The 24,623-nt window shown below is 44.8% G+C and overlaps 2 protein-coding genes across 2 annotated transcripts; both read left to right on the top strand.

The window, feature by feature from the left end:
• The first annotated feature begins 105 nt into the window (after window positions 1–105).
• On the top strand, window positions 106–10,369 carry LOC106602625 (uncharacterized). Its single transcript, XM_014195380.3, has 6 exons — window positions 106–611; window positions 5,830–5,954; window positions 6,154–6,324; window positions 8,266–8,430; window positions 8,795–8,906; window positions 9,037–10,369. The coding sequence occupies exons 1-6, from the start codon at window positions 329–331 to the stop codon at window positions 9,876–9,878; spliced, it is 1,698 nt and encodes a 565-aa protein (XP_014050855.3). The 5' UTR covers window positions 106–328; the 3' UTR covers window positions 9,879–10,369.
• Window positions 10,370–16,408: 6,039 nt separating this feature from the next.
• LOC106602613 (uncharacterized) lies at window positions 16,409–23,652 on the top strand. The gene is made up of 3 exons (XM_014195361.3): window positions 16,409–16,679; window positions 16,872–17,002; window positions 19,626–23,652. The coding sequence occupies exons 1-3, from the start codon at window positions 16,409–16,411 to the stop codon at window positions 20,856–20,858; spliced, it is 1,635 nt and encodes a 544-aa protein (XP_014050836.1). The 3' UTR covers window positions 20,859–23,652.
• Window positions 23,653–24,623: the final 971 nt, after the last annotated feature.

The following is a 24,623-nucleotide window of genomic DNA, read 5'->3' as shown; positions in this document are numbered from 1 at the left end:
CGTGAATAGGTTTGATGTGTAACTTTATAGGCATTACCGTATGTCAATGAACAGCACGCATACCTTTTTCATTTCACCACACCCTTTGAGCTATGACGCCAACCAATAATATCCTTTCTCTTCAGTGAAACGAAAGTAAACAGTGAGCAAGAACACAACACATTGTTTTTAATTGATAGACGTTTATTAACGACATGGAACTCAAAATTTGACTAATTTAACTGCCCCGCATCACATACTTACCCCATGTAGTCTTTCATTCGCGTTGGAGACAGGACTTGGTTGATAAGCGTTATCTTGGTAAGGCTAGCTACTTTACCTGCTAACAATGGCTAACTGTATGGTTTTTCACACTCAAATAGCCTCCATCATGGAAGTGCTAGCGAATGCAGCCGTGACAGATATCTGTAAACTCGTAGACGACGACTATACAGTGTTTCGTTTGGAAATAACTCAAAGCCAGAAAGAAAACAGGGCATTGCGGAGGAAACTACAGCTACTGGAAATGAAGATGGCACGGGAGCGCGCAGAGAGGACAACGAGAGAGCGCGTTCTCGCCAGTCGTCCCAGTAGTGTCAAGATCCTCGACCGATACAGAGGAATGGCAAGAGGTACATTTTGCAGAAGACTGCGGGGCCTGTCGCCCGGTTCCCTTCAGCACTTACGTTCCGATGTGTTACCCAGAACTGGGTCTCGGTCAGTTTTGGGATAGTAGGCAATACTTCCCCTGATTACTAAGCGATTTTGCACCATTTTTTGTATTTTACTAGCAGGCAGATCAATTAAGAACAAATTACTCTTGCACAAAGGCAAACACTATTCTAACCAGATTCTTGATTTAATGAATTTCATATTACTTTATACAATTAAAGAATGTTTTGCATGGAACATAATACATTGATCGATAAATATAATATCAAGAAGTTATGACAAGTGTTACCTTACATCCTTGCCAATTGTAAACGGCCAATAGTGTACAATATACATTTACATTTAAGTCATTTAGCAGACGCTCTTATCCAGAGCGACTTACAAATTGGTGCATTCACCTTATGATATCCAGTGGAACAACCACTTTACAATAGTGCATCTAAATCTTTTAAGGGTGGGGGGGTTAGAAGGATTACTTTATCCTATCCTAGGTATTCCTTAAAGAGGTGGGGTTTCAAGTGTCTCCGGAAGGTGGTGATTGACTCCGCTGTCCTGGCGTCGTGAGGGAGCTTTTGACTGGGCTGGGCTGAGCGGGAACTGTGCTTCCTCAGAGGTAGGGAGGCGAGCAGGCCAGAGGTGGATGAACGCAGTGCCTTTGTTTGGGTGTAGGGCCTGATCAGAGCCTGAAGGTACGGAGGTGCCGTTCCCCTCACAGCTCCGTAGGCAAGCACCATGGTCTTGTAGCGGATGCGAGCTTCAACTGGAAGCCAGTGGAGAGAGCGGAGGAGCGGGGTGACGTGAGAGAACTTGGGAAGGTTGAACACCAGACGGGCTGCGGCGTTCTGAATGAGTTGTAGGGGTTTAATGGCACAGGCAGGGAGCCCAGCCAACAGCGAGTTGCAGTAATCCAGACGGGAGATGACAAGTGCCTGGATTAGGACCTGCGCCGCTTCCTGTGTGAGGCAGGGTCGTACTCTGCGAATGTTGTAGAGCATGAACCTACAGGATCGGGTCACCGCCTTGATGTTAGTGGAGAACGACAGGGTGTTGTCCAGGCTCACGCCAAGGTTCTTAGCACTCTGGGAGGACACAATGGAGTTGTCAACCGTGATGGCGAGATCATGGAATGGGCAGTCCTTCCCCGGGAGGAAGAGCAGCTCCGTCTTGCCGAGGTTCAGCTTGAGGTGGTGATCCGTCATCCACACTGATATGTCTGCCAGACATGCAGAGATGCGATTCGCCACCTGGTTATCAGAAGGGGGAAAGGAGAAGATTAATTGTGTGTCGTCTGCATAGCAATGATAGGAGAGACCATGTGAGGATATGACAGAGCCAAGTGACTTGGTGTATAGCGAGAATAGGAGAGGGCCTAGAACAGAGCCCTGGGGGACACCAGTGGTGAGAGCACGTGGTGCGGAGACAGATTCTCGCCACGCCACCTGGTAGGAGCAACCTGTCAGGTAGGACGCAATCCAAGCGTGGGCCGCGCCGGAGATGCCCAACTCGGAGAGGGTGGAGAGGAGGATCTGATGGTTCACAGTATCAAAGCCAGCCGATAGGTCTAGAAGGATGAGAGCAGAGGAGAGAGAGTTAGCTTTAGCAGTGCGGAGCGCCTCCGTGACACAGAGAAGAGCAGTCTCAGTTGAATGACCAGTCTTGAAACCTGACTGATTTGGATCAAAAAGGTCATTCTGAGAGAGATAGCAGGAGAGCTGGCCAAGGACGGCACGTTCAAGAGTTTTGGAGAGAAAAGAAAGAAGGGATACTGGTCTGTAGTTGTTGACATCGGAGGGATCGAGTGTAGGTTTTTTCAGAAGGGGTGCAACTCTCGCTCTCTTGAAGACGGAAGGGACGTAGCCAGCGGTCAAGGATGAGTTGATGAGCGAGGTGAGGTAAGGGAGAAGGTCTCCGGAAATGGTCTGGAGAAGAGAGGAGGGGATAGGGTCAAGCGGGCAGGTTTTTGGGTGGCCGGCCGTCACAAGACGCGAGATTTCATCTGGAGAGAGAGGGGAGAAAGAGGTCAAAGCACAGGGTAGGGCAGTGTGAGCAGGACCAGCGGTGTCGTTTGACTTAGCAAACGAGGATCGGATGTCGTCGACCTTCTTTTCAAAATGGTTGACGAAGTCATCCGCAGAGAGGGAGGAGGGGGGGGGGGGGAAGGAGGATTCAGGAGGGAGGAGAAGGTGGCAAAGAGCTTCCTAAGGTTAGAGGCAGATGCTTGGAATTTAGAGTGGTAGAAAGTGGCTTTAGCAGCAGAGACAGAAGAGGAAAATGTAGAGAGGAGGGAGTGAAAGGATGCCAGGTCCGCAGGGAGGCGAGTTTTCCTCCATTTCCGCTCGGCTGCCCGGAGCCCTGTTCTGTGAGCTCGCAATGAGTCGTCGAGCCACGGAGCAGGAGGGGAGGACCGAGCCGGCCTGGAGGTTAGGGGACATAGAGAGTCAAAGGATGTAGAAAGGGAGGAGAGGAGGGTTGAGGAGGCAGAATCAGGAGATAGGTTGGAGAAGGTTTGAGCAGAGGGAAGAGATGATATGATGGAAGAGGAGAGAGTAGCGGGAGAGAGAGAGCGAAGGTTGGGACGGCGCAATACCATCCGAGTAGGGGCAGAGTGAGAAGTGTTGGATGAGAGCGAGAGGGAAAAGGATACAAGGTAGTGGTCGGAGACTTGGAGGGGAGTTGCAATGAGATTAGTGGAAGAACAGCATCTAGTGAAGATGAGGTCAAGCGTATTGCCTGCCTTGTGAGTAGGGGGGACGGTGAGAGGGTGAGGTCAAAAGAGGAGAGGAGTGGAAAGAAGGAGGCAGAGAGGAATGAGTCAAAGGTAGACGTGGGGAGGTTAAAGTCACCCAGAACTGTGAGAGGTGAGCCATCCTCAGGAAAGGAACTTATCAAGGCGTCAAGCTCATTGATGAACTCTCCAAGGGAACCTGGAGGGCGATAAATGATAAGGATGTTAAGCTTGAAAGGGCTGGTAACTGTGACAGCATGGAATTCAAAGGAGGCGATAGACAGATGGGTCAGGGGAGAGAGAGAGAATGTCCACTTGGGAGAGATGAGGATCCCAGTGCCACCACCCCGCTGACCAGATGCTCTTGGGGTGTGCGAGAACACGTGGGCAGACGAGGAGAGAGCAGTAGGAGTAGCAGTGTTATCTGTGGTAATCCATGTTTCCGTCAGCGCCAAGAAGTCGAGGGACTGGAGGGTAGCATAGGCTGAGATGAACTCTGCCTTGTTGGCCGCAGACCGGCAGTTCCAGAGGCTGCCGGAGACCTGGAACTCCACGTGGGTCGTGCGCGCTGGGACCACCAGGTTAGAGTGGCAGCGGCCACGCGGTGTGAAGCATTTGTATGGCCTGTGCAGAGGGGAGAGAACAGGGATAGACAGACACATAGTTGACAGGCTACAGAAGAGGCTACGCTAATGCAAAGGAGATTGGAATGACAAGTGGACTACACGTCTCGAATGTTCAGAAAGTTAACCTCTATGGGCTAGGTGGGACGCAAGCGTCCCACCCGTGGTGCACTCCATCAACAGCAGGTGCATTTCAAGAGCGGCAAATTTGAATCCAAATAAATGTCAAAATTCAAATTTTTCAAACATACAACTATTTTACACCCTTTGAAAGATAAACATCTCCTTAATCTAACCACGTTTTACGATTTCAAAAAGGTTTTACGGCGAAAGCATAAATTTTGAGTATGTTAGGACAGTACATTTACAAGAGTTGTGTGTAATGTTTTGTCAATTCAAAGACAGGGTCACCAAAACCATAAAACCAGCACTAACCTTTTACAATCTCCATCAGATGACACTCCTAGGACATTATGTTAGACAATGCATGCATTTTTAGTTCTATCAAGTTCATATTTATATCCAAAAACAGCGTTTTACTATGGCATTGATGTTGAGGAAATCGTTTCCCTCCAATAACCGGCAGTCAAGTCAGCACCACAAATTAAATAATTAAAATTAGAAAACATTGGTAAAATATTATATTGTCATTTAAAGAATTATAGATTTACATCTCTTGAACGCAATCAACTTGCCAGATTTAAAAATAACCTTACTGGGAAATCACACTTTGCAATAATCTGAGCACTGCGCCCAGAAAAATACGCGTTGCGATACAGACTAGCTGTCATGTTGGGGAGATCTAAAATCGAAAATACTATGTAAATAATCCATTACCTTTGATTCTCTTCATCAGATGTCACTTCCAGGTATCACAGGTCCATAACGAATGTAGTTTTGTTCAAAAAAGCTCATCATTTATGTCCAAAAATCTCCGTCTTGTTAGCACATGATCTAAGCCCGGCGGACTTCACTTCATGAACGAGGGGAAAAAATATATTTACGTTCGTTCAAACATGTCAAACGTTGTATAGCATAAATCATTAGGGCCTTTTTTAACCAGAACATGAATAATATTCAAGGTGGACGAATGCATTCTCTTTTATAACGTATTGGAACGAGGGTACCCAACATGAACTCGTGCGCCAGGTGTCTAATGGGCCATCATCGTTCCATGGCTCTTGTTCGGTCAGATCTCCCTCCAGAAGACTCAAAACACTTTGTAAAGGCTGGTGACATCTAGTGGAAGCAATAGGAAGTGCCAAAATATTCCTCAGCCCCTGTGTTTTTCAATGGCATAGGTTTAAAGGTAATACAACACATCAGGTATCCACTTCCTGTCAGAAAATGTCTCAGGGTTTTGCCTGCCAAATGAGTTCTGTTATACTCACAGACACCATTCAAACAGTTTTAGAAACTTTAGGGTGTTTTCTATCCATATATAATAAGTATATGCATATTCTAGTTACTGGGTAGGATTAGTAACCAGATTAAATCGGGTACATTTTTTTATCCAGCCGTGCAAATACTGCCCCCTAGCCCTAACAGGTTATTAAGCTTACGTTGCAAAAATCTTATTGACTAAAATGATTAAAATGATACAGTACTGCTGGCTGGTGAAGTAGGCTAGCTAGCAGTGGCTGCGTTGTTGACTTTGTTTGAAAGTGTAGCTGGCTAGGTAACCTCGATAGTTTCAGTACTACACCTTATCATGATACAAAGGCAACTATGTAGCTAGCTAACATAACACTAATCAAGACGTTAGTGTTGAGCATTTATAGTACATAACTTAACCACCCCTTTCCCTCCCAATTACTCTCTTACATGAAGGACATCTCACTGGAGGCCACAGGAGCTTTGTGAAGCCAGCGGGACACAACGTGTGGAGAGATGACCAACCAATAGCTATAGATGAGGGGACTGGAACCTCAACCCAGCATGTTATCGTGATAGAGGTTAGTGTCATAGTGTGACATAAAACATTTAAGTACAGCAAATGTGGCGTGTTTGTTTAAAAAAAAGCTCCCCTCAGCTATTCACTTGCTTACATGTGCATCCTCATTTATCTGCCATAGGGGAGCTTGTGAGACTTCCCCATGACATTGTTATCCAATTCAACTCATGTACTGATAATAACCTCCCCTCTTGTGTCAGTCTGCAGAGGCTGCAGGTCCTGGGGTCAAGCAGGAGAGGTCTGAAGGGGAGGAGGACCCCCGGCACAGCAGAGACATCCAGACTGGAGCAGCGGCTGGAGTAGCGCCCCCTGTAGTTAGGAAAGACCTCGCCGCCTCGCCCCAGGCCAGGACCCGACGCAGCATCACAGAGGTCAGTCCAACGCCATCCTCGAGACAGACCCAGAGACTAACTTTAACACACAGGCTCTTACACACAGGATCTGACCACAGATCAGACCCAGAGAGACTGTTGCTGGGGACACTGGGCTGTCCTCCTGCTCCTGGTTCAGAGTATTTACCGGTATTTCACCAGAGCCAGGGGACGGTTAATTCCCGTGGAGATGATGGTGACACGTTAGACACTGGAGGTGTTGATCCATCTTGTTCTTACGCTACAGAGATGGACCCTGGCAACATATCCTTGGGTTTAGAGCAGAGATGGGCAACTGCCGGCCCGCATATCAATTTCCAAAAACGGATAAATAAATAAAAAAATGCATACTGCATACACGTTTAGATAGCTGGCTGGAGTAATTTATCAATCTTAGTCCAATCTTTAAAATGTTAGCTGGCATTGGCTGATTGAGCGGCTGTCAGTGACTGACATGGAGCAGCGGCTGGAGTAGCGCCGGGTCTTAACTTAATGTTGCGATTTAGAACACACAAGATGCAATTTCAAAATTTGGTTGTGCATCAGCAGTTTCTCTTATGTCAGTCACTGACAGCCGCTCAATCAGCCAATGCCAGCTAACATTTTAAAGATTGGACTAAGATTGGTAAATTACTCCAGCCAGCTATCTAAACGTGTAGCAATCATGGTCAAATTACCGTCCAGGGGGCCCCCATTGATTTTGTTAGTCACGCTCTATCGGATATCATATTAAAAACTGCGAACATTTCTCTCCACCCGATGGCAAAATGAGAAGAATTGCATGAAATTAGATATACAATTGCAAAATCTTCTCTCCACCCCATCGCAACATTTGTAGAGTCAAGGATCGAGACCCAGTGTCCACGTCGATGGTGCCTTCCGATTCACACCCCCGTTGTTTTCATTTAGGTATTGAACTACAATTTTCATTGTTGTCAGCAGAAAAGTAAGATTTCAGTGTTGAATATTCATGGGTAAAATGTTGCATCCAGGTATTGTGTGATATACACTGAGTATATAAAACATTAGGAACACCTTTGCACCCCCTTTTGCCCTCAGAACAGCCTCAATTTGTCTGGGCTTGGACTCTACAAGGTGTGGAAAGCGTTCCACAGGGATGCTGGCCCATGTTGACTCCAATGCTTCCCACAGTTGTGTCAAGTTGGCCGGATGTACTTTTGGTGGTGGACCATTCTTGATACACATGGAAAACTGTTGAGCATGAAAAACCCAGCAGCATTGCAGTTCTTGACACACTTAAACCGGTGCGCCTGGCACCTATTATCATACCCCGTTCAAAGGCACATAAGTATTTTGTCTTGCCTATTCACACTCTGAATGGCCCACATACACAATCCGTCTCAGTTGTCTCAGAGCATAAAATGCCTTCTTTAACCTGTCTCCTCCCCTTCATCTACACTGACTGAAAGGGATTGAAACAAGTGACATCAATAAGGGATCGGACTGACCAGGTGAACGCTATGATCCCTTATTGACGTCACATGTTAAATACACTTCAATCAGTATAGATGAAGTGGAGGAGACAAGATAAAGACTTTCATAAACACTCTTTAGTGTCCATCACATCTGATCTCACCCTATTCTGCATACACTGACAGCGCTTTATAACAAATATACACTTACTAAATATACCTACACATACCAACATACTAACAAACACCTACTGTACACGTCAAAATAGTTTAGTTAGGTTTGTCTGATGACTTTTGACTTATCATAGCTGACTTATTTTAACCCACAACATCATATTTATGTCCACCATGATGGGTTTAACAACAATGAAGTCATTCTGTAACTACAGTATAGGACTCAAACATAGTGGGGATGGGTAAACACTCCATGTTGAAAGTGTGTTTATTATCTGTGTGTGCGTACCTGAGGGAGTATGTCTGTGTAATCTGTATCACCTGTCTCTTCCAGGAGGAGGAGGGTCCAGAGGTTCTGCTGGTGAAGGAGGAGGGGTGTGAGGAGGGTCTGGGGAACCCTGAGGGGAACATGGTCATGGAGGACAACCAGACTACACCTCCTCCTGAACCCACAGAGGAACCAGCTGAGCAGCACAGGACCACACACAGTCTCACTGAGGTGAGTGCACTGTGAACTACTGTCTGATGGTATTAGGTCAGGAGTGCTCATCTAAGATCAGTTTAGCCTTTTAGATAATGATGAATAAGGCTATGTAGATGGGTGGGGAACTGATCCTGTATCAGCACTCCTACTCTGAGACTCTTTGTGGATACGGGCCCAGGTCTTCATTAATTTAGTCTTAAGTGTGGGACCATGCCTTTGAATTGTCAAACTATTAAAGAGTGTCAAGTAATCAAATCAACTAACATGTTTACACAATACTCATATCAATCCCTCATTGTCCAATCAGAAGATGCTCCATAGCAGGGTGCTCATATCAGATTTCTTGATCCAACATCCTCTCACTTTGTATTTCTTACAGTCAGTAGACATGGAGGATGGGAAGCCTGATCTGCTGCTAGTCAAAGAGGAGACAATAGAAGATGGACCAGAGAGTATTGATCTGCTGAGTGGACTAAAGATGGGGGAGCAAGGTAAGGGAGAAATACATATAGCTTAGATACAGTAATAGATCTTCAATGGGAATAGTGATGCACCTGGCTATTCTTTTATATTTTTCTTCATTCATAAAATTCAATCAATACAACTTATGTTTATATACAGGTGGTTGGGTGGAGGCTAAAAGTGGACACTGGGCATCCATCTTGAATTCCCAGACCGGTGCAGCCAAGAGCTCAGGGGACAACGTCACTGAGCAGGCCAGGACCAGAGGTGACATAGTGGAGTCCAGTGGATGGTACAGCGTCCTCCACTCTGGGCTGGGGAACAACACTGTTAACCACAACCAGAAACAGACTGACGAACACAAAACAACAACCAAACTGGCTGACAACAGACTAGCTGAGACCAGAACGAGGCGTAGATTTTGTCAGTGGGGACGGCAGGACAGAACAGACACAGACTTGGCTAGCGATGCTCCATCCTGCTCCTATAGTTGTGATTCAGAGAGACTGATGGCGCCTCAGCTTAACCCCCTAACAGTTGCTGCCTTCAGCCTGCCTTCTATAGGATCTATCAACTGGAATATGGACCCTGCAACAACACAGACACTCCCTGGCAATCCTCCTCACACTCTCCTATTGTTAAACCAGACCTCAGACAATGCCAGTGCCTCAACACTAAATGGCTACACAAGACCATTGACAAATGACAGTAGTAGTAATGGTATCAGTAGATCCAGTGACAAAGAGAAGCGCTTTCCGTGTCCATTCTGTGGGATAGCCTTCAGTTTCCCCAAACAGGTAGAGATCCACCAGAGGATGCACACAAAACCGTTTGGCTGCCACCTGTGCAGGGCCAGTTTCTCTGACTCGTCCAACCTGAAGAGACACCAGAGGGTCCACACAGGGGAGAAACCGTACAGCTGCCCCCAGTGTGAGAAGAGATTCTCCCACCGGCACCATCTGAAGAATCACCTAAAGGTCCACACGGGAGAGAGGCCGTAGGCACTGTGGTAAGAGGTTCTCAGAGAGGAGCTACCTCAGGATACACCAACAGAAAATGCATACGGCCCATGTATAGAGTATATTGACATGTAATGTAGTACTAGTTAGTTTGTAGTTAATTCTGTTGGTTTTGGATGTATATGGAACTAGATGAGATGAACTGAGGAAATGATGAGGCAGAGTAGTGAAGATGATGAACCTTTTACAGAGTATTCTAAAATGTATTTTATCAAAGTGAGGGTACCAGATGTACAGAAAAGATATAGTGATAACAGGGAGAAGTTATTCTACTTGTCATAGATCGTTTTTTCAAGTAGGGAAGAGTAGAGTAAGTTGAACCATTTTTTTACATTCAGCATCACTCTGTCAAGGCAAATATAGTATTCTTTCTAACAAATATCTACATATACACTGAAGAAAAATATAAATGCAACATGTAAAAGTGTTGTTCCCATGTTTCATGAGTTGAAATAAAACATGTTTCGGAGGAAGCATGACTCGACTATCTCCTCTCCCGAGCCCGTTGCGGAGTTGCAGCGATGAGACAAGATCATAATTGAAATTGAGAGAAAAAGGGGGTAAAAATAAATAAAAATACACATGTGCATCTTGTGCTGGGGACAATAAAAGGCCACTAAAATGTGCAGTTTTGTCACACAACAAAATGCCACAGATGTCTCAAGTTTTGAGGGAGCGTGTAATTGGCATGCTGACTGCAGGAATGTCCACCAGAGCTGTTGCCATTGAATGTTAATTTCTCTCCCGTAAGCTGCCTCTGTTGTTTTTGTGAATTTAGCAGAATGTCCTACTGGCCTCGCAACCGCAGACCACATGTATAGCGTCCTGTGGGCAAGCGGTTTCTGATGTCAATGTTGTGAACAGAGCGCCCCATGGTGGCGGTGGGGTTATGGTATGGGCAGGCATAAGCTACGGACAACAACACAATTGCATTTTATTGATGGCAATTTGAATACAAAAGAGATACCGTGAAGGTATCCGTGACCAAACATTTGTATTTCCTGTCATGTGAAATCCATAGATTAGGGCCTAATGAATTTTTCAATTGACTAATTTCCTTATATGAACCTGTAACTTTATGAAATTGTTGCATTTATATTTTTGTTCAGTATATTTCAGGATGTTGTGTATCCCTGGAAATAATCTGAATTTATTTAAACATTACATTTTTTAAAACATATCTTGTCGAAAAAAAAGTGGTCTCTTGGCACAACTTACAGTGCCTTGCAAAAGTATTCATCCCCCTTGGCGTTTTTCCTATTTTGTTGCATTACAACCTGTAATTTAAATTGAATTTGATTTGGATTTCATGTAATGGACATACACAATAGTCTAAATTGGTGAAGTGAAATGAAAAAAATACCTTGTCACATAATTAGTTAAATAAAGTCCACCTGTGTGCAATCTAAGTGTCACATGATCTGTCACATGATCTCAGTATATATACACCTGTTCGGAAAGGCCCCAGAGTCTGCAACACCACTAAGCAAGGGGCACCACCAAGCAAGCGGCACCATGAAGACCAAGGAGCTCTCCAAACAGGTCAGGGACAAAGTTGTGGAGAAGTACAGATTAGGGTTGGGTTATAAAAAAATATCAGAAACTTTGAACATCCCACAAATCCATTATAAAAAAATGAAAAAAATATGTCACCACAACAACCTGCCAAGAGAGGGCCGCCCACCAAAACTCACAGACCAGGCAAGGAGGGCATTAATCAGAGAGGCAACAAAGAGACCAAAGATAAATCAAATCAAATGTATTTTTATATAGCCCTTCGTACATCAGCTGATATTCTCAAAGTGCTGTACAGAAACCCAGCCTAAAACCCCAAACAGCAAGCAAAGCATGTGAAAGAAGCACGGTGGCTAGGAAAAACTCCCTAGGAAAAACTCCCTAGAAAGGCCAAAAACCTAGGAAGAAACCTAGAGAGGAACCAGGCTATGAGGGGTGGCCAGTCCTCTTCTGGCTGTGCAGGGTGGATATTATAACAGAACATGGTCAAAATGTTAAAATGTTAAAATGTTCATAAATGACCAGCATGGTCAAATAATAATAATCATAGTAGTTGTCGAGGGTGCAACAAGCACGTCCGGTGAACAGGTCAGGGTTCCATAGCCGCAGGCAGAACAGTTGAAACTGGAGCAGCAGCACGGCCAGGTGGACTGGGGACAGCAAGGAGTCATCATACCAGGTAGTCCTGAGGCATGGTCCTAGGGCTCAGGTCCTCCGAGAGAAAGACAGAAAGAGAAAAAGAGAGAATTAGAGAGAGCATATTTAAATACACACAGGACACCGGATAAGACAAGAGAAATACTCCAGATGTAACAGACTGACCCTAGCCCCCCGACACATAAACTACTGCAGCATAAATACTGGAGGCTGAGACAGGAGGGATCAGAAGACACTGTGGCCCCATCCGATGATACCCCCGGACAGGGCCAAACAGGCAGGATATAACCCCACCCACTTTGCCAAAGCACAGCCCCCACACCACTAGAGGGATGTCTCCAACCACCAACTTACCGTCCAAAGACAAGGCCGAGTATAGCCCACAACGATCTCCGCCATGGCACAACCCAAGGGGGGGGGGGGGGGCGCCAACCCAGACAGGAAGACCACGTCAGTGACTCAACCCACTCAAGTGACGCACCCCTCCCATGGACGGCATGGAAGAACACCAGTAGGCCAGTGACTCAGCCTCTGTAAAAGGGTTAGAGGCAGAGAATCCCAGTGGAAAGAGGGGAACCGGCAAGGCAGAGACAGCAAGGGCGGTTCGTTGCTCCAGCCTTTCCGTTCACCTTCACACTCCTGGGCCAGACTATACTTAATCATAGGACCTACTGAAGAGATAAGTCTTCAGTAAAGACTTAAAGGTTGAGACTGAGTCTGCGTCTCTCACATTGGTAGGCAGACCATTCCATAAAAATGGAGCTCTATAGGAGAAAGCCCTACCTCCAGCCGTTTGCTTAGAAATTCTAGGGACAATTAGGAGGCCTGCGTCTTGTGACCGTAGCGTACGTGTAGGTATGTACGGCAGGACCAAAGATAACCCTGAAGGCGCTGCAAAGCTCCACAGCGGAGATTGAAGTATCTGTCCATAGGACCACTTTAAGCCGTACACTCAACAGAGCTGGACTTAACGGAAGAGTGGCCATAAAAAAAGCCATTGCTTAAAGAAAAAAAGAAGCAAACACCAACCAAAAGGCATGTGGGAGACTCCCCAAACATATGGAAGAAGGTACTCTGGTCAGATGAGACAAATGTAGCTTTTTGGCCATCAAGGAAAAACACGATGTCTGGTGCAAACCCAACAGCTCTCATCCCCACAGTGAAGCATGGTGGTGGCAGCATCATGCTGTGGGGATGTTTTTCCCATTGGCAGGGACCGGGAAACTGGACAGAATTGAAGGAATACAGGGAAATTCTTGCGGGAAATCTGTTTCAGTTTTCCAGAGGTTTGAGACTGGGACGGAGGTTCATCTTCCAGCAGGACAATGACCCTAAGCATACTGCTAAAGCAACACTCGAGTGGTTTAAGGGGAAACATTTAATGTCTTGGAATGGCCTAGTCAAAGCCCAGACCTCAATCCAATTGAGAATCTGTGGTATGACTTAAAGATTGCTGTACACCAGCGGAACCCATCCAACTTGAAGGAGCTGGAGCAGTTTTTCCTTGAAGAAGGGACAAAAATCCCAGTGGCTAGAGGTGCCAAGCTTATAGAGACATACCCCAAGAGACTTGCAGATATAATTGCTGAAAAAGGTGGCTCAACAAAGTATTGACTTTGGGGGGGTGAATAGTTATGCACGCTTAAGTTTTCAGTTTCTTTGTCTTATTTCTTGTTTGTTTCACAATAAAAAAATATTTTGCATCTTCAAAGTGTTGTTGTTGCATGTTGTGTAAATCAAATGATACGAACCCCCAAAAAAATCAATTTTAATTCCAGGTTGTAAGGCAACAAAATAGGAAAAATGCTAAGGGGGTGAATACTTTCGCAAGCCACTGTACTCCGGGTATGGGGTAAATTGAGCGGCAGGACAGAGTAAACCATACATTTTTGTTCTGTACCATCTTTATTTACCAAAAAAAAGATAAAGAAATTCAACACAATTGCTTTTTGGTATTTTAATTATTTTAAGCATCTTTTAACACAAGCTTCACACCTAATATAGTGCCCTCCAAGCTCATCACTAAGCTAAGGACCCTGCGACTGAACACCTTCCTCTGCAACTGGATCCTGAACTTCCTGACTGGCTACCTCCAGATGGTGAGGGTAGACAACACATCCATCACACTGATAATTAACACGGGGGCCCCACAACGGTGCGTCCTCAACCCCCTCCTGTACTACCTCTATACCCACTACTGCGTGGCACAGTTCCAACTGCATCATCAAGTTCGTTGACGACACAACAGTAGTAGGCCTGATTACCAACAATGAGATGGCCTACAATAGAGGAGGTAGACACTCTGATGGCATGGTGCCAGGTAAACAACCTCTCTCTCAACATCAGCAAAACAAAGGAGCTCATTGTGGACTTCAGGAGGAGCCAGGCTGGACACACCCCCATCCTCATCAATGGGACCACCGTGGAGACGGTCAAAAATGTTAAGTTCCTCGGCGTGCACATCTCCGAGAAGCTGAAATGGTCAAACCACACAGACACTGGTGAAGAAAGCAAGACAGCAACTCTTTAACCTCAGGCGGCTGAAGAAATTCTGCCTGTCCGAGAGGGCCCTTGAAGTGTTCTACAAGAGCACCATTGAGAGCATATTGTCGGGCTGCATCACAGCCTGGTACAGCCCCCGCATTTCCTACCCACTGCCCACCCATGGACACACTATACCCCCCCCCCATTGACCTGCACTGTTGAAGAATTTCACTGTACCCTGCTATTACATCCATCAATTACACCTGTGCATGTGACTAATAATCTAGTCAATACATTTATTTGTCTTGGTGAAAAGGTTTATAAGGAAACACATTTCTTATAAACCTTTATGCTTTTCTGTACAATCTTTGTTTGCAGTCTGCAGTCCATGAAGACCTGCTGATATCTAGTGTTACTGGTGGGAGAGACTGGACCTCTGAAGGTCGCATACCCTGGCCCCAGATCAGGACCCTGGATCAGGAGCCATTACTCTTCCTTCCCGAGTCGGAAACCAGGACCGAACCGCGAGGGACAGAGACTCCACCACCACACAGAACACAACCAGTGGACAGGTGGACTGAACAACCTCAGTCCTGGTGGTCATCAGAGAGACAGAGGATCCAGTCTGCAGCCCAGACCCTTCTCTTCACAGTCTCAATGCAGGGATGAAGCAGGGCCTGGTAGATATAGACCCTCCTGTTCCTATGATACAAACACCACAGTATCCATGATGAACAGAGCAGGTCACCCTGGGCTTCATCCTTCACAGAGACTGGTGGGAGACCCCCCCCTAGCGGTAGTCTTTCAAGAAGTCTGTCTTCTTCTTCAGGATCTCATTTAATGCCTAGTAACTGAGTTCATAAGAAGCCCAGAGTTGGACCTAGGTCTAGCCTTCCTCGGTTACCTTATTTTTACCCCACCAAAAGAGATCGTGTTAGGATGGGCATTCACCACAAGAGGTACCTAGCCTATAACACAGCACACAATCCTAACGAGACCCAAACAATGGCTAGAGGTCAAGGAGGGAGCTCAAAGATGAACTCTACCTCCTCTGGTGTCATTGGGTCACAACGTGGGAAGCCGTGCGTTAGGACAGACGCGGATAAGCGCTTCACGGAGGTGACTTATGTGAAGAGGCACCAGATCGTTCACACCAAGGAGAGGCAAATCAAGTGCAATTTATGTTACAAGAGCTTCTCCTTTCTAAGTTACCTAATCAGACCTAGGAGTGTCCACAATGGGGAGAAATCCGAGTGGCTGAGATGTACAAAGGGAACCATTCTTTATCTGACATATTATAGTCATCATGTGAAGTGTCTTGAGGGTAATTAACCACATACCCCTTGTTAACCCTTTGTTAAATTGTCATTTAAGACAGGATTGTGTAACTACCTGTTTTTATAGAGACAGTAAACCTAAGCTAGATCAAGGACAGTTGAATAGTTACCTTACTGAGCTGAATAAAGTAATATTATTTTGTACTCTTACTAACACAGTTATTTCTAAACATGAGCTTAAAAGATACTGATCATAGGAGAATTGATGTGTAACGTAATAAGCAGTACCGTATTTCAAAGAACAGCGCGCATCCTTTTTTATTTTATTTCACCACACCCTTTGACCTATGACTCATACCAATACAATCCTTTCTGTTCAGTGTAAGCGGAAGTGAACAGCGACAACGAACAATTTCCACGTTTCTTAACACCCTGGACCTCAAAATATGACCAATTGAACCGTACAGCATCGCATACTTACCCCAGGTAGTGCTTCATTTGCGTTGGAGACAGGACTTGGGGTTGATAAATGTTATCTAGGTAACGCTGCTAACGTTAGCTAACTGTAACCGTAACGTTATGATTTTTCACACTCAAATAGCCTCCATCATGGAGGTGCTAGCAAATGCAGCCGTGGCAGAGATCTGTAAACTAGTAGACGATGACTATGCAGTGTGTCGTTTGGAAATAAGTCAAAGCCAGAAAGAAAACGGCGCATTGCGGAGGAAACTACAGCTTCTGGAACTGAAGGTGGCACGGGAGCGCGCAGAGAGGACAATGCGAGAGCGCGTCCTCGCCAATCGTCCCAGAACTGTCAAGATCCTCGACCGATACAGAGGAATGGCAAGAGGTACTTTTTGCCCCGTCCCTGTATGTGTTTGGATAGTATGCAATACTTCCTCTGATTACATAGCGATCTTGCAAGAAGTTATTAAAAGTGTTACCTAACATCCTTGACAATTCTAGACATTGTCAGTAGTGTACAATATACCGTTGAGCATTGACGATAGCTAACCTAAGCGCCCCTCAATCACTCTCTCAGGTGAAGGACATCTCACTGGACGCTACAGGAGCTTTGGGAAGCCAGCTGGACACAATACATGGAGAGAAGACCAACCAATCACCTTTGATGAGGAGAGTGGAACCTCAACCCAGCATGTTATCGTGATAGAGGTTAGTGTAATAGTGTGTCAGAAAGGATTCATACCCCTTGACTTATTACACATTTTGTTGTGTTATACCCTTAATTCAAAATGGATTCAATTGATTTTTTTCTTACCCATCTACACACAATACCTTATAATGACAAAGTGAAAACATGTTTTTAGAAATGTTAGCAAAGTTATTTTAAATGATATACACAAATATCTCATTTATATACACTACCATTCAAAAGTTTGGGGTCACTTAGAAATGTCCTTGTTTTTGAAGGAAAAGCAAAAAAATTTGTCCATTAAAATAACATCAAATTGATCAGAAATACAGTGTAGACATTGTTAATGTTGTAAATGACTATTGTAGCTGGAAACAGCTGGTTTTTAATGGAATATCTACATAGGTGTACAGAGGCCCATTATCAGCAACCATCACTCCTGTGTTTCAATGGCACGTTGTGTTAGCTAATCCAAGTTCTTAGTTTTAAAAGGCTAATTGATCATTAGAAAACCCTTTTGCAATTATGTTAGCGCAGCTGAAAACTGTGCTGATTTAAAGAAGCAATAAAACTTGCCTTTTTAGACTAGTTGAGTATCTGGAGCATCAGCATTTGTGGGTTCGATTACAGGCTCAAAATGGCCAGAAACAAAGACCTTTCTTCTGAAACTCGTAAGGCGAGAAATTGCCAAGAAACAGAAGATCAGGTACAACGCTGTGTACTACTCCCGTCACAGAACAGCGCAAACTGGCTCTAACCAGTTCACAAGTCCTCAACTGGCAGCTTCATTAATATAGCACCCGCAGAACATCAGTCTCAACATCAACAGTGGAGAGGCGACTAAAGGATGCAGGCCTTCTAGGCAGAGTTGCAAAGAAAAAGCCACATCTCAGACTGGCCAATTCAAAGAAAAAATTAAGATGGGCAAAATAACACAGACACTGGACAGAGGAACTCTGCCTAGAAGGCCAGCATCCCGGAGTCGACTCTTCACTGTTGACGTTGAGACTGGTGTTTTGCGGGTACTATTTAATGAAGCTGCCAGTTGAGGACTAGTGAGGCGTCTGTTTCTCAAACTAGACACTAATGTCCTCTTGCTCAGTTGCGTACCAGGGCCTCCCACTCCTCTTTCTATTCTGGTTAGAGCCAGTTTGGTTTAAATAATGCAAGAACAAAGTGTTGGAGAAGAAAGTAAAAGTGCAATATGTGCCATGTAAAAAAGCTACCGTTTAAGTTCCTTGCTCAGAACATGAGAACATATGAAAGCTGGTGGTTCCTTTTAGCGTGAGTCTTCAATATTCCCAGTTAAGAAGTTTTAGGTTGTAGTTATTATAGGAATTATAGGACTATTTCTCTCTATACCATTTATATTTCATATACCTTTGACTATTGGATGTTCTTATAGGCACTATAGTATTGCCAGCCTAATCTCAGGAGTTGATAGGCTTGAAATCATAAACAAGCATTGCTGAGAGGTGCTGGAAAAAGCAGGAAAGTGCTGTTTGAATGAATGCTTATGATCCTGCTGCTGCCTACCACCGCTCAGTCAGACTGCTCTATCAAATATTAAATCATATTATAATATAATTAACACACAGAATACGAGCCTTAGGTCATTAATATGGTCAAATCCGGAAACTATCATTTCGAAAAACAAAATGTTTATTCTTTCAGTGAAATATGGAATCGTTCTGTATTTTATCGAACGGGTGGCAACCCTAAAGTCTAAATATTGCTGTTACATTGCACAACCTTCAATGTTATTTCGTAATTATGTAAAATTCTGGCAAATTAATTACTGTCTTTGTTAGGAAGAAATGGTCTTCACACAGTTCATACCCTGACTCTGCTTGCACTGAACACAAGAGAAGTGACACAATTTCCCTAGTTAATATTGCCTGCTAACATGAATTTCTTTGAACTAAATATGCAGGTTTAAAAATATATACTTGTGTATTGATTTTAAGAAAGGCATTGATGTTTATGGTTAGGTACATTGGTGCAACGATTGTGATTTTTTCGCGAATGCGCTTTTATTAAATCATCACCCGTTTGGCGAAGTTGAAGTAGGCTCTGATTCGATGACCTTGGCTCCTTGCAGCAACCAGGTCCTTTTGATGCTGCACTCGCGTAACGGGTGGTCAGCCTGCCACGCAGTTCCTCGTGGATTGCAATGTAATCGGCCATAATCGGTGTCCAAAAAATGACGATTACCGATTGTTATGAAAACTTGAAATCGGCCCTAAATAATCGGTCGACCTCTAGAGCACACTGCCAGATAGTGTGTTGTTTGAACAGGTATTAAGTCAATGTTGACGATTTACTGCCACCTGCACTTATGGAATGTTTACTCACAAGTATAATTCATTTGCTGATCAAAGATCCTTCCTGATGACCTGAAAAGAATTATGTGATCCTTCCTTAACCCACAAGAAGTCCCACCGTGTTGACTGCTTCAAAACGATGTATGTCCTCAATAGCTTTGCCCATGCTAAAACAGGATTTTGGGCACTAGAGTCCTCTATCTATCTCTGTGGTACATCCTCATTTATCGGCCATAACAGAGCTTGTGCGACTTCCTTGTGATGTTGTTATCCAATTCAACTCATGTACCTGTAATAACCTTCTCTCTTCTTGTGTCAGTCTGCAGATGTTGTGGCGGCAGGTTCTGGAGGATCGTCTCTGGTCAAGCAGGAGAGGACTGAAGGAGAGGACCCACAACACAGCAGAGACATCCAGACTGGAGCAGCGGCTGGAGTGGCGCCCCCTGTTACCACGGAGAACCACGCGACCGCCGTGCAGCCCAGGACCCGACGCATCATCACGGAGGTCAATGGAACGCTGAACGCCGTCGTCAAGTCAGAGACAGACACAGAGACTTTAATTGTAACACAAAGGCTCTTACACACAGGATCTGACCACAGATCAGACCCAGAGAGACTGGGTCTGGGGCCACTGGGCTGTCCTCCTGCTCCCAGTTCAGAGTATTTACTTTACGGTAACCCAAGCCCTAGGACAGTTCATTCCCATCGGGACTCAGGTGACGCGTTAGAGACTGGCAACGATCCGTCTTGTTCTTACACTACAAAGATGGACCCTGACAACATGCTCTTGGGTTTAGAGACACAGACTGATCTGTCTAGAGGGGACTGGAACCGGTACAGTAGTAGTGTATACTCTGAAGGGTGCCTAGATAAGAAAGGGGAGAGTCTGGTCGTAGATGAGGTGACTGTGAAAGTGGAGGGCGACGTTCCTCCCACATGGAATGTAGATGGTGACCTAACTGACGGACACTCACAGGGAAGAGATTTCTTAGATTACAGGGAATGCTTAGAAACGAATCCAAATGTCACAACCCACTCCCCTTTACTCGCGCTCAGAGATCGTGACCTCGTGTCCACATCGATGGGGCCTTCCGATTCACACAACTGCCTTTTCGATCAGGTATTGAACTCAAATGACAGGGCTACAGCCCAGGCTCAGGGAGGGGCAGCCACATCAGGCAATGTTAAAGAGAAACGGTTCCTCTGCATGTTCTGTAACAAAGGCTTCAGCTGCCCCCAGAAAGTGAAAATCCACCAGAGGATCCACACAGGGGAGAAACGCTTCAGGTGTACCCAGTGTCATATGCGCTTCGTCCAGGCTGGTGACCTGAAGAGGCACCAGAGGGTCCATACAGGGGTGAAACCCTTCAGCTGTACCCAGTGTAATATGCGCTTCGCCCAGGCTGGCCATCTGAAGAGGCACCAGAGGGTCCACACAGGGGAGAAACCCTACAGCTGCCTCCACTGTGAGAAGAGGTTTTCCCGCCAGGACCAGCTGAAGATGCACCTGAAGGTCCACACGGGAGAAAAGCTGTTTGCTTGTACGCAGTGAGCTACCTCAGGATACATCAGCAGAAAAAACATTCCACTATAGAGCATAGAAAGTAACCATTCCACTCAATAGCTTCTGATGTTTAGATCAAACCCTGCATTAAGACTAAGATTCATTTTCATTGTTGTCTGCAGAAAAGATCGACAGATGCGTTTGGAATAACGACAGTAACAGAATCAGTGTTGAATATTCCTGGGTAGAATATTGCATCCAGACATTGTGTGATATATAAGGCATATTTAAGCCTAAAAAGTCAAATCAAATTGTATTTGTCACATGCTTCGTAAACAACAGGTGTAGACTAACAGTGAAATACTTACGGATCCTTTTCCATCAATGCAGAGTTAAAGATGAAATTTTTTAAAGTAATAAGACTAAAAAATAGACAGAGAATAACGAGTAAAAATAACATGGCTACAGGGAGTAGCAGCACCGAGTCGATGTGCTGGGGTACGAGGTAATTGAAGTAGCTATGTACATATAGTTAGGTACTAGGCCTTACAGATAATTATGTGTGGGGTACAGAGATGGGGTAGTCATTTAAAAATCATGTTAAACACTTATTGCACAAAGTGTCCACACACAGTGTCCGTATTATGTGACTTGTTAAGCACATTTTTTGTCCTGAACTTATTTAGGCTTGCCATAACAAAATGGTTGAATACTTATTGACTCAAGACATTTAAACTTTAAATGTTTCTATAATTTGTAAACATTTCTAAAAACATAATACCCATTGCCATACCAAGCGGTGAGGCAGCCAGTCAAGATGCTCTTAATGGTGCAGCTGTAGAACTTTGAGGATCTGAGGGGTCCATGCCAAATCTTTTCAGCCTCCTGAGGGTGAAGAAGCATTGTCGTGCCCTCTTCACAACTGTGTTGGTGTGTTTGGACCATGATAGATCCTTAGTGATTTGGACACCGAGGAACTTGAAGCTCTCGACCTGCTCCACTACAGCCCCGTCGATGTGAATCGGGGCTTGCTCGGCAATCCGTTTCCTGTATTCCACGATCAGCTCCTTTGTCTTGCCGACGTTGAGGGAGAAGTTGTTGTCCTGGCACGACACAGCAAGGTCTATGGCCTCCTCCCTATAGGCTGCCTCATTGTCATCGGTGATCAGGCGTACCACCGTCGACGAGCTGAATTGGTCAGGAGCCCGTAAAACAGCAGCAATACAATCCAGTAGTGGTATTGTAATGGTATTGTATTTGTACACCTCGGTTCGGTCCGCACTGTGAACCCGAAGGAATACATAGGCCTAATGGCTTCACAGTCGATTATAACTGCGATGGACAGAGATTGTGGAGAAAAATGTTCTCCACTGCTCAACTGGAATAGCCTATGCAGAGTGGCGGATGTAGCTTGTTGGCCAATCACAAGTCATTAAAGCTCCACTACAGTCATAGAGTCTCCTTGTGTGGCTAAGCAAATTAAGTAAGCACTCCTTACTTGCCACTGACAGGGCGACATGGGGGTGGCGGAACATAGCTGGTCGAGGAGGGCTCCCAGCTGACTTTGTTGACACTCCTTCTCTATCCTTCTTTCTGTAATTATGTTACCCATATTTAGTGGTGGCTGTTACAGATTTCCCTGCCTGCGAGTTTTATAACTCAACCCCATCCCCCAGACTGTGCCAGAGAGACTTGGGATCATCAACTGTCTGCCCAAACTCCCAATGACCTCTGCTACCAGGCCACCGATAGGTTGCTAGGGTGCAGGACACCTGACAGTCCTTCTGCCTACTCAGGTCAGAGCCTCCTTAGTCTCTCTTCAAGTGGACAAGAGTGATGTATTGCAGGGACAGACAAGCACATCTATCTCATATGTCCTCTGGAAGTAAAAGTTATTTAGTGTGTGTAACTCTGTGGGGTTGCCTTATTCCTCTGACTGGGAAAATCTACAGAGCGCATCACAGGTACTTCCTGTTTTAGCTTCTGTTTGTAAACAGGAAGCAGGAGCATAGAGTTATCATCTGATTTGCAGAAGGGGAGACGAGGGAGGGCCTTGTACGCTTGCTTGTGGGTTGAGTAACAGTGGTCTAGGACTTTTTTCACCACGAGTGGCAAAGGACAAGTGTTGATAGAAGTTGGGCATGGGGAATATCTTGTCCGAAAGCCATGTTTCAGAAAAAGAGAATATTGCAGTTACGCTGGTAGCAAATCCATGATCGGAGGTCATCCATCTTATTATCAAGTGACTGGCCAATAGAATGGAGGGAAATGGTGGCCGGTTTTCCCTTCGCCTTAGTCTCACCAGGGCGCCCGCTCTCATGCCTCAAGCCTGAAGTTTGGGTCTTGGGTACACAAAGAGCCCAGTCGAAGTCCGGAATTGAGGTTAATAACTGCCAATCTGATGTTCAAAAGATCTTGTCAATCATAAGAAATGATAGTGAATACATTTTAGTGCAAAAATGTAATGATTAACGCCAAAAGAATCACAAAATAGCAAAGTGGAAGTTGGAGCTTGCAAGACGGCAACCATACAGTACGGCACCATCTTTCATATTTTGGGCCTTCTTCTGACACCGCTTGATACAGAGGTCCTGGATGACAGGGAGCTCGGCCTCAGTCTGTTACATACGTTTGTTACATATTGTGTTTGTACTGTGAAGGCTATATGATGTTCTCAAATGCCTATTTCATTTTCTTCCATTCAACTACTTTATTTTTTCCCAAGACACTTTTAATGAGAATTTATGCAGTTTATCAAGTTCAAGGGGTTTTGTGTAGTTTTCATATGTTGTATTTACCTTGTTTATGTTAAATAAACACAAACTGGAACTTTTCATTCTAAGACTCATTGAGACTGTGTTTATTATACATCTTTTGTGGAAAAATTCTTACACAGGGACACTCAAATGAATCATTGTTTATTGTCAGCGTGCTGGAGAGGTTTCAACCAACTCAATGAACCACAGTACACATGTCAATCAGGAGCTCTCCCTGGGCAGACCCAGCAGTTGTCTTAAATACGGCTATACACAGACCAGTTATATTTGCATAATTCATTCATCATAACAGTTTTGTTTCATAACATGTGACAGACCAACACCTCACGACGCTTCTTTCTAAGCTGAGACCTTGAAACTGAGATATCTTTAGTTTGTTCTCAAAACAAGGTCAGGGCGTACTGCCAAATTGCAGCTCCTGATAAGAGGAGGATTTGTTCAGTCAACCACTTGCATGAGCACAGAAATTGGTTTATAGAACAGCACATGAATAGAATACAGAAATATGTTATAAGAAAAGCACAAACATTAAAATTCCCATATCACATCTGACCTCGCCTTATTCTGCATACACCGACATCGCGTTAAAAGTTAAGGTTACTTTCATAACCCCGGTTCTCTTTCAAATACTTGTTTCGATATCACATATGGGGATTCATCAGGATCACCAATACTCTTGGAAGGACTTATCAAACGCATCTGTTGGAGACAGACTGGTATAGTGGCGAATGAGGTGAGGCCCTCACCTCCTTTATAAGGAGCCACTCTCCCACCTTTGGGTCATTCACAAGCATTCGTCTCTTCCGCCTTTGTGAGCAGGGAAATGCGATATTACATCTCACTCATATTATCAGGGAAGCAGGGTTATGAAAGTAACCATAAGTTCTCTTTCAAATACTTGTTTCGATGTATCTCATATGGGGATATAGCCAACTCCCATATGGCAAAACATGCTCTCCGAAGCCAGCGTAGTCCTTTTTGTTTGCAAGTTTTTACCGCTTTTTCTCCCCAATTTCATGGTATCCAATTGGTAGTT

The sequence above is a fragment of the Salmo salar genome, chromosome 04, assembly GCF_965601325.2.
Source record: "Salmo salar chromosome 04, fSalSal1, whole genome shotgun sequence".
Classification (NCBI taxonomy): domain Eukaryota; kingdom Metazoa; phylum Chordata; class Actinopteri; order Salmoniformes; family Salmonidae; genus Salmo; species Salmo salar.
This window is presented reverse-complemented; position numbering and strand designations above follow the sequence as displayed.

Excerpts from the sequence above, each read along its gene's own strand:
- LOC106602613 (XM_014195361.3), top strand. The coding sequence starts at position 16,409 with ATGATTTTTCACACTCAAATAGCCTCCATCATGGAGGTGCTAGCAAAT. Across the intron at positions 16,680-16,871 it reads ATACAGAGGAATGGCAAGAG|GTGAAGGACATCTCACTGGA; the intron begins GTACTTTTTGCC and ends TCACTCTCTCAG. Across the intron at positions 17,003-19,625 it reads AGCATGTTATCGTGATAGAG|TCTGCAGATGTTGTGGCGGC; the intron begins GTTAGTGTAATA and ends TTCTTGTGTCAG.
- LOC106602625 (XM_014195380.3), top strand. The coding sequence starts at position 329 with ATGGCTAACTGTATGGTTTTTCACACTCAAATAGCCTCCATCATGGAA. Across the intron at positions 612-5,829 it reads ATACAGAGGAATGGCAAGAG|GACATCTCACTGGAGGCCAC; the intron begins GTACATTTTGCA and ends TCTTACATGAAG. Across the intron at positions 8,431-8,794 it reads CCACACACAGTCTCACTGAG|TCAGTAGACATGGAGGATGG; the intron begins GTGAGTGCACTG and ends TATTTCTTACAG.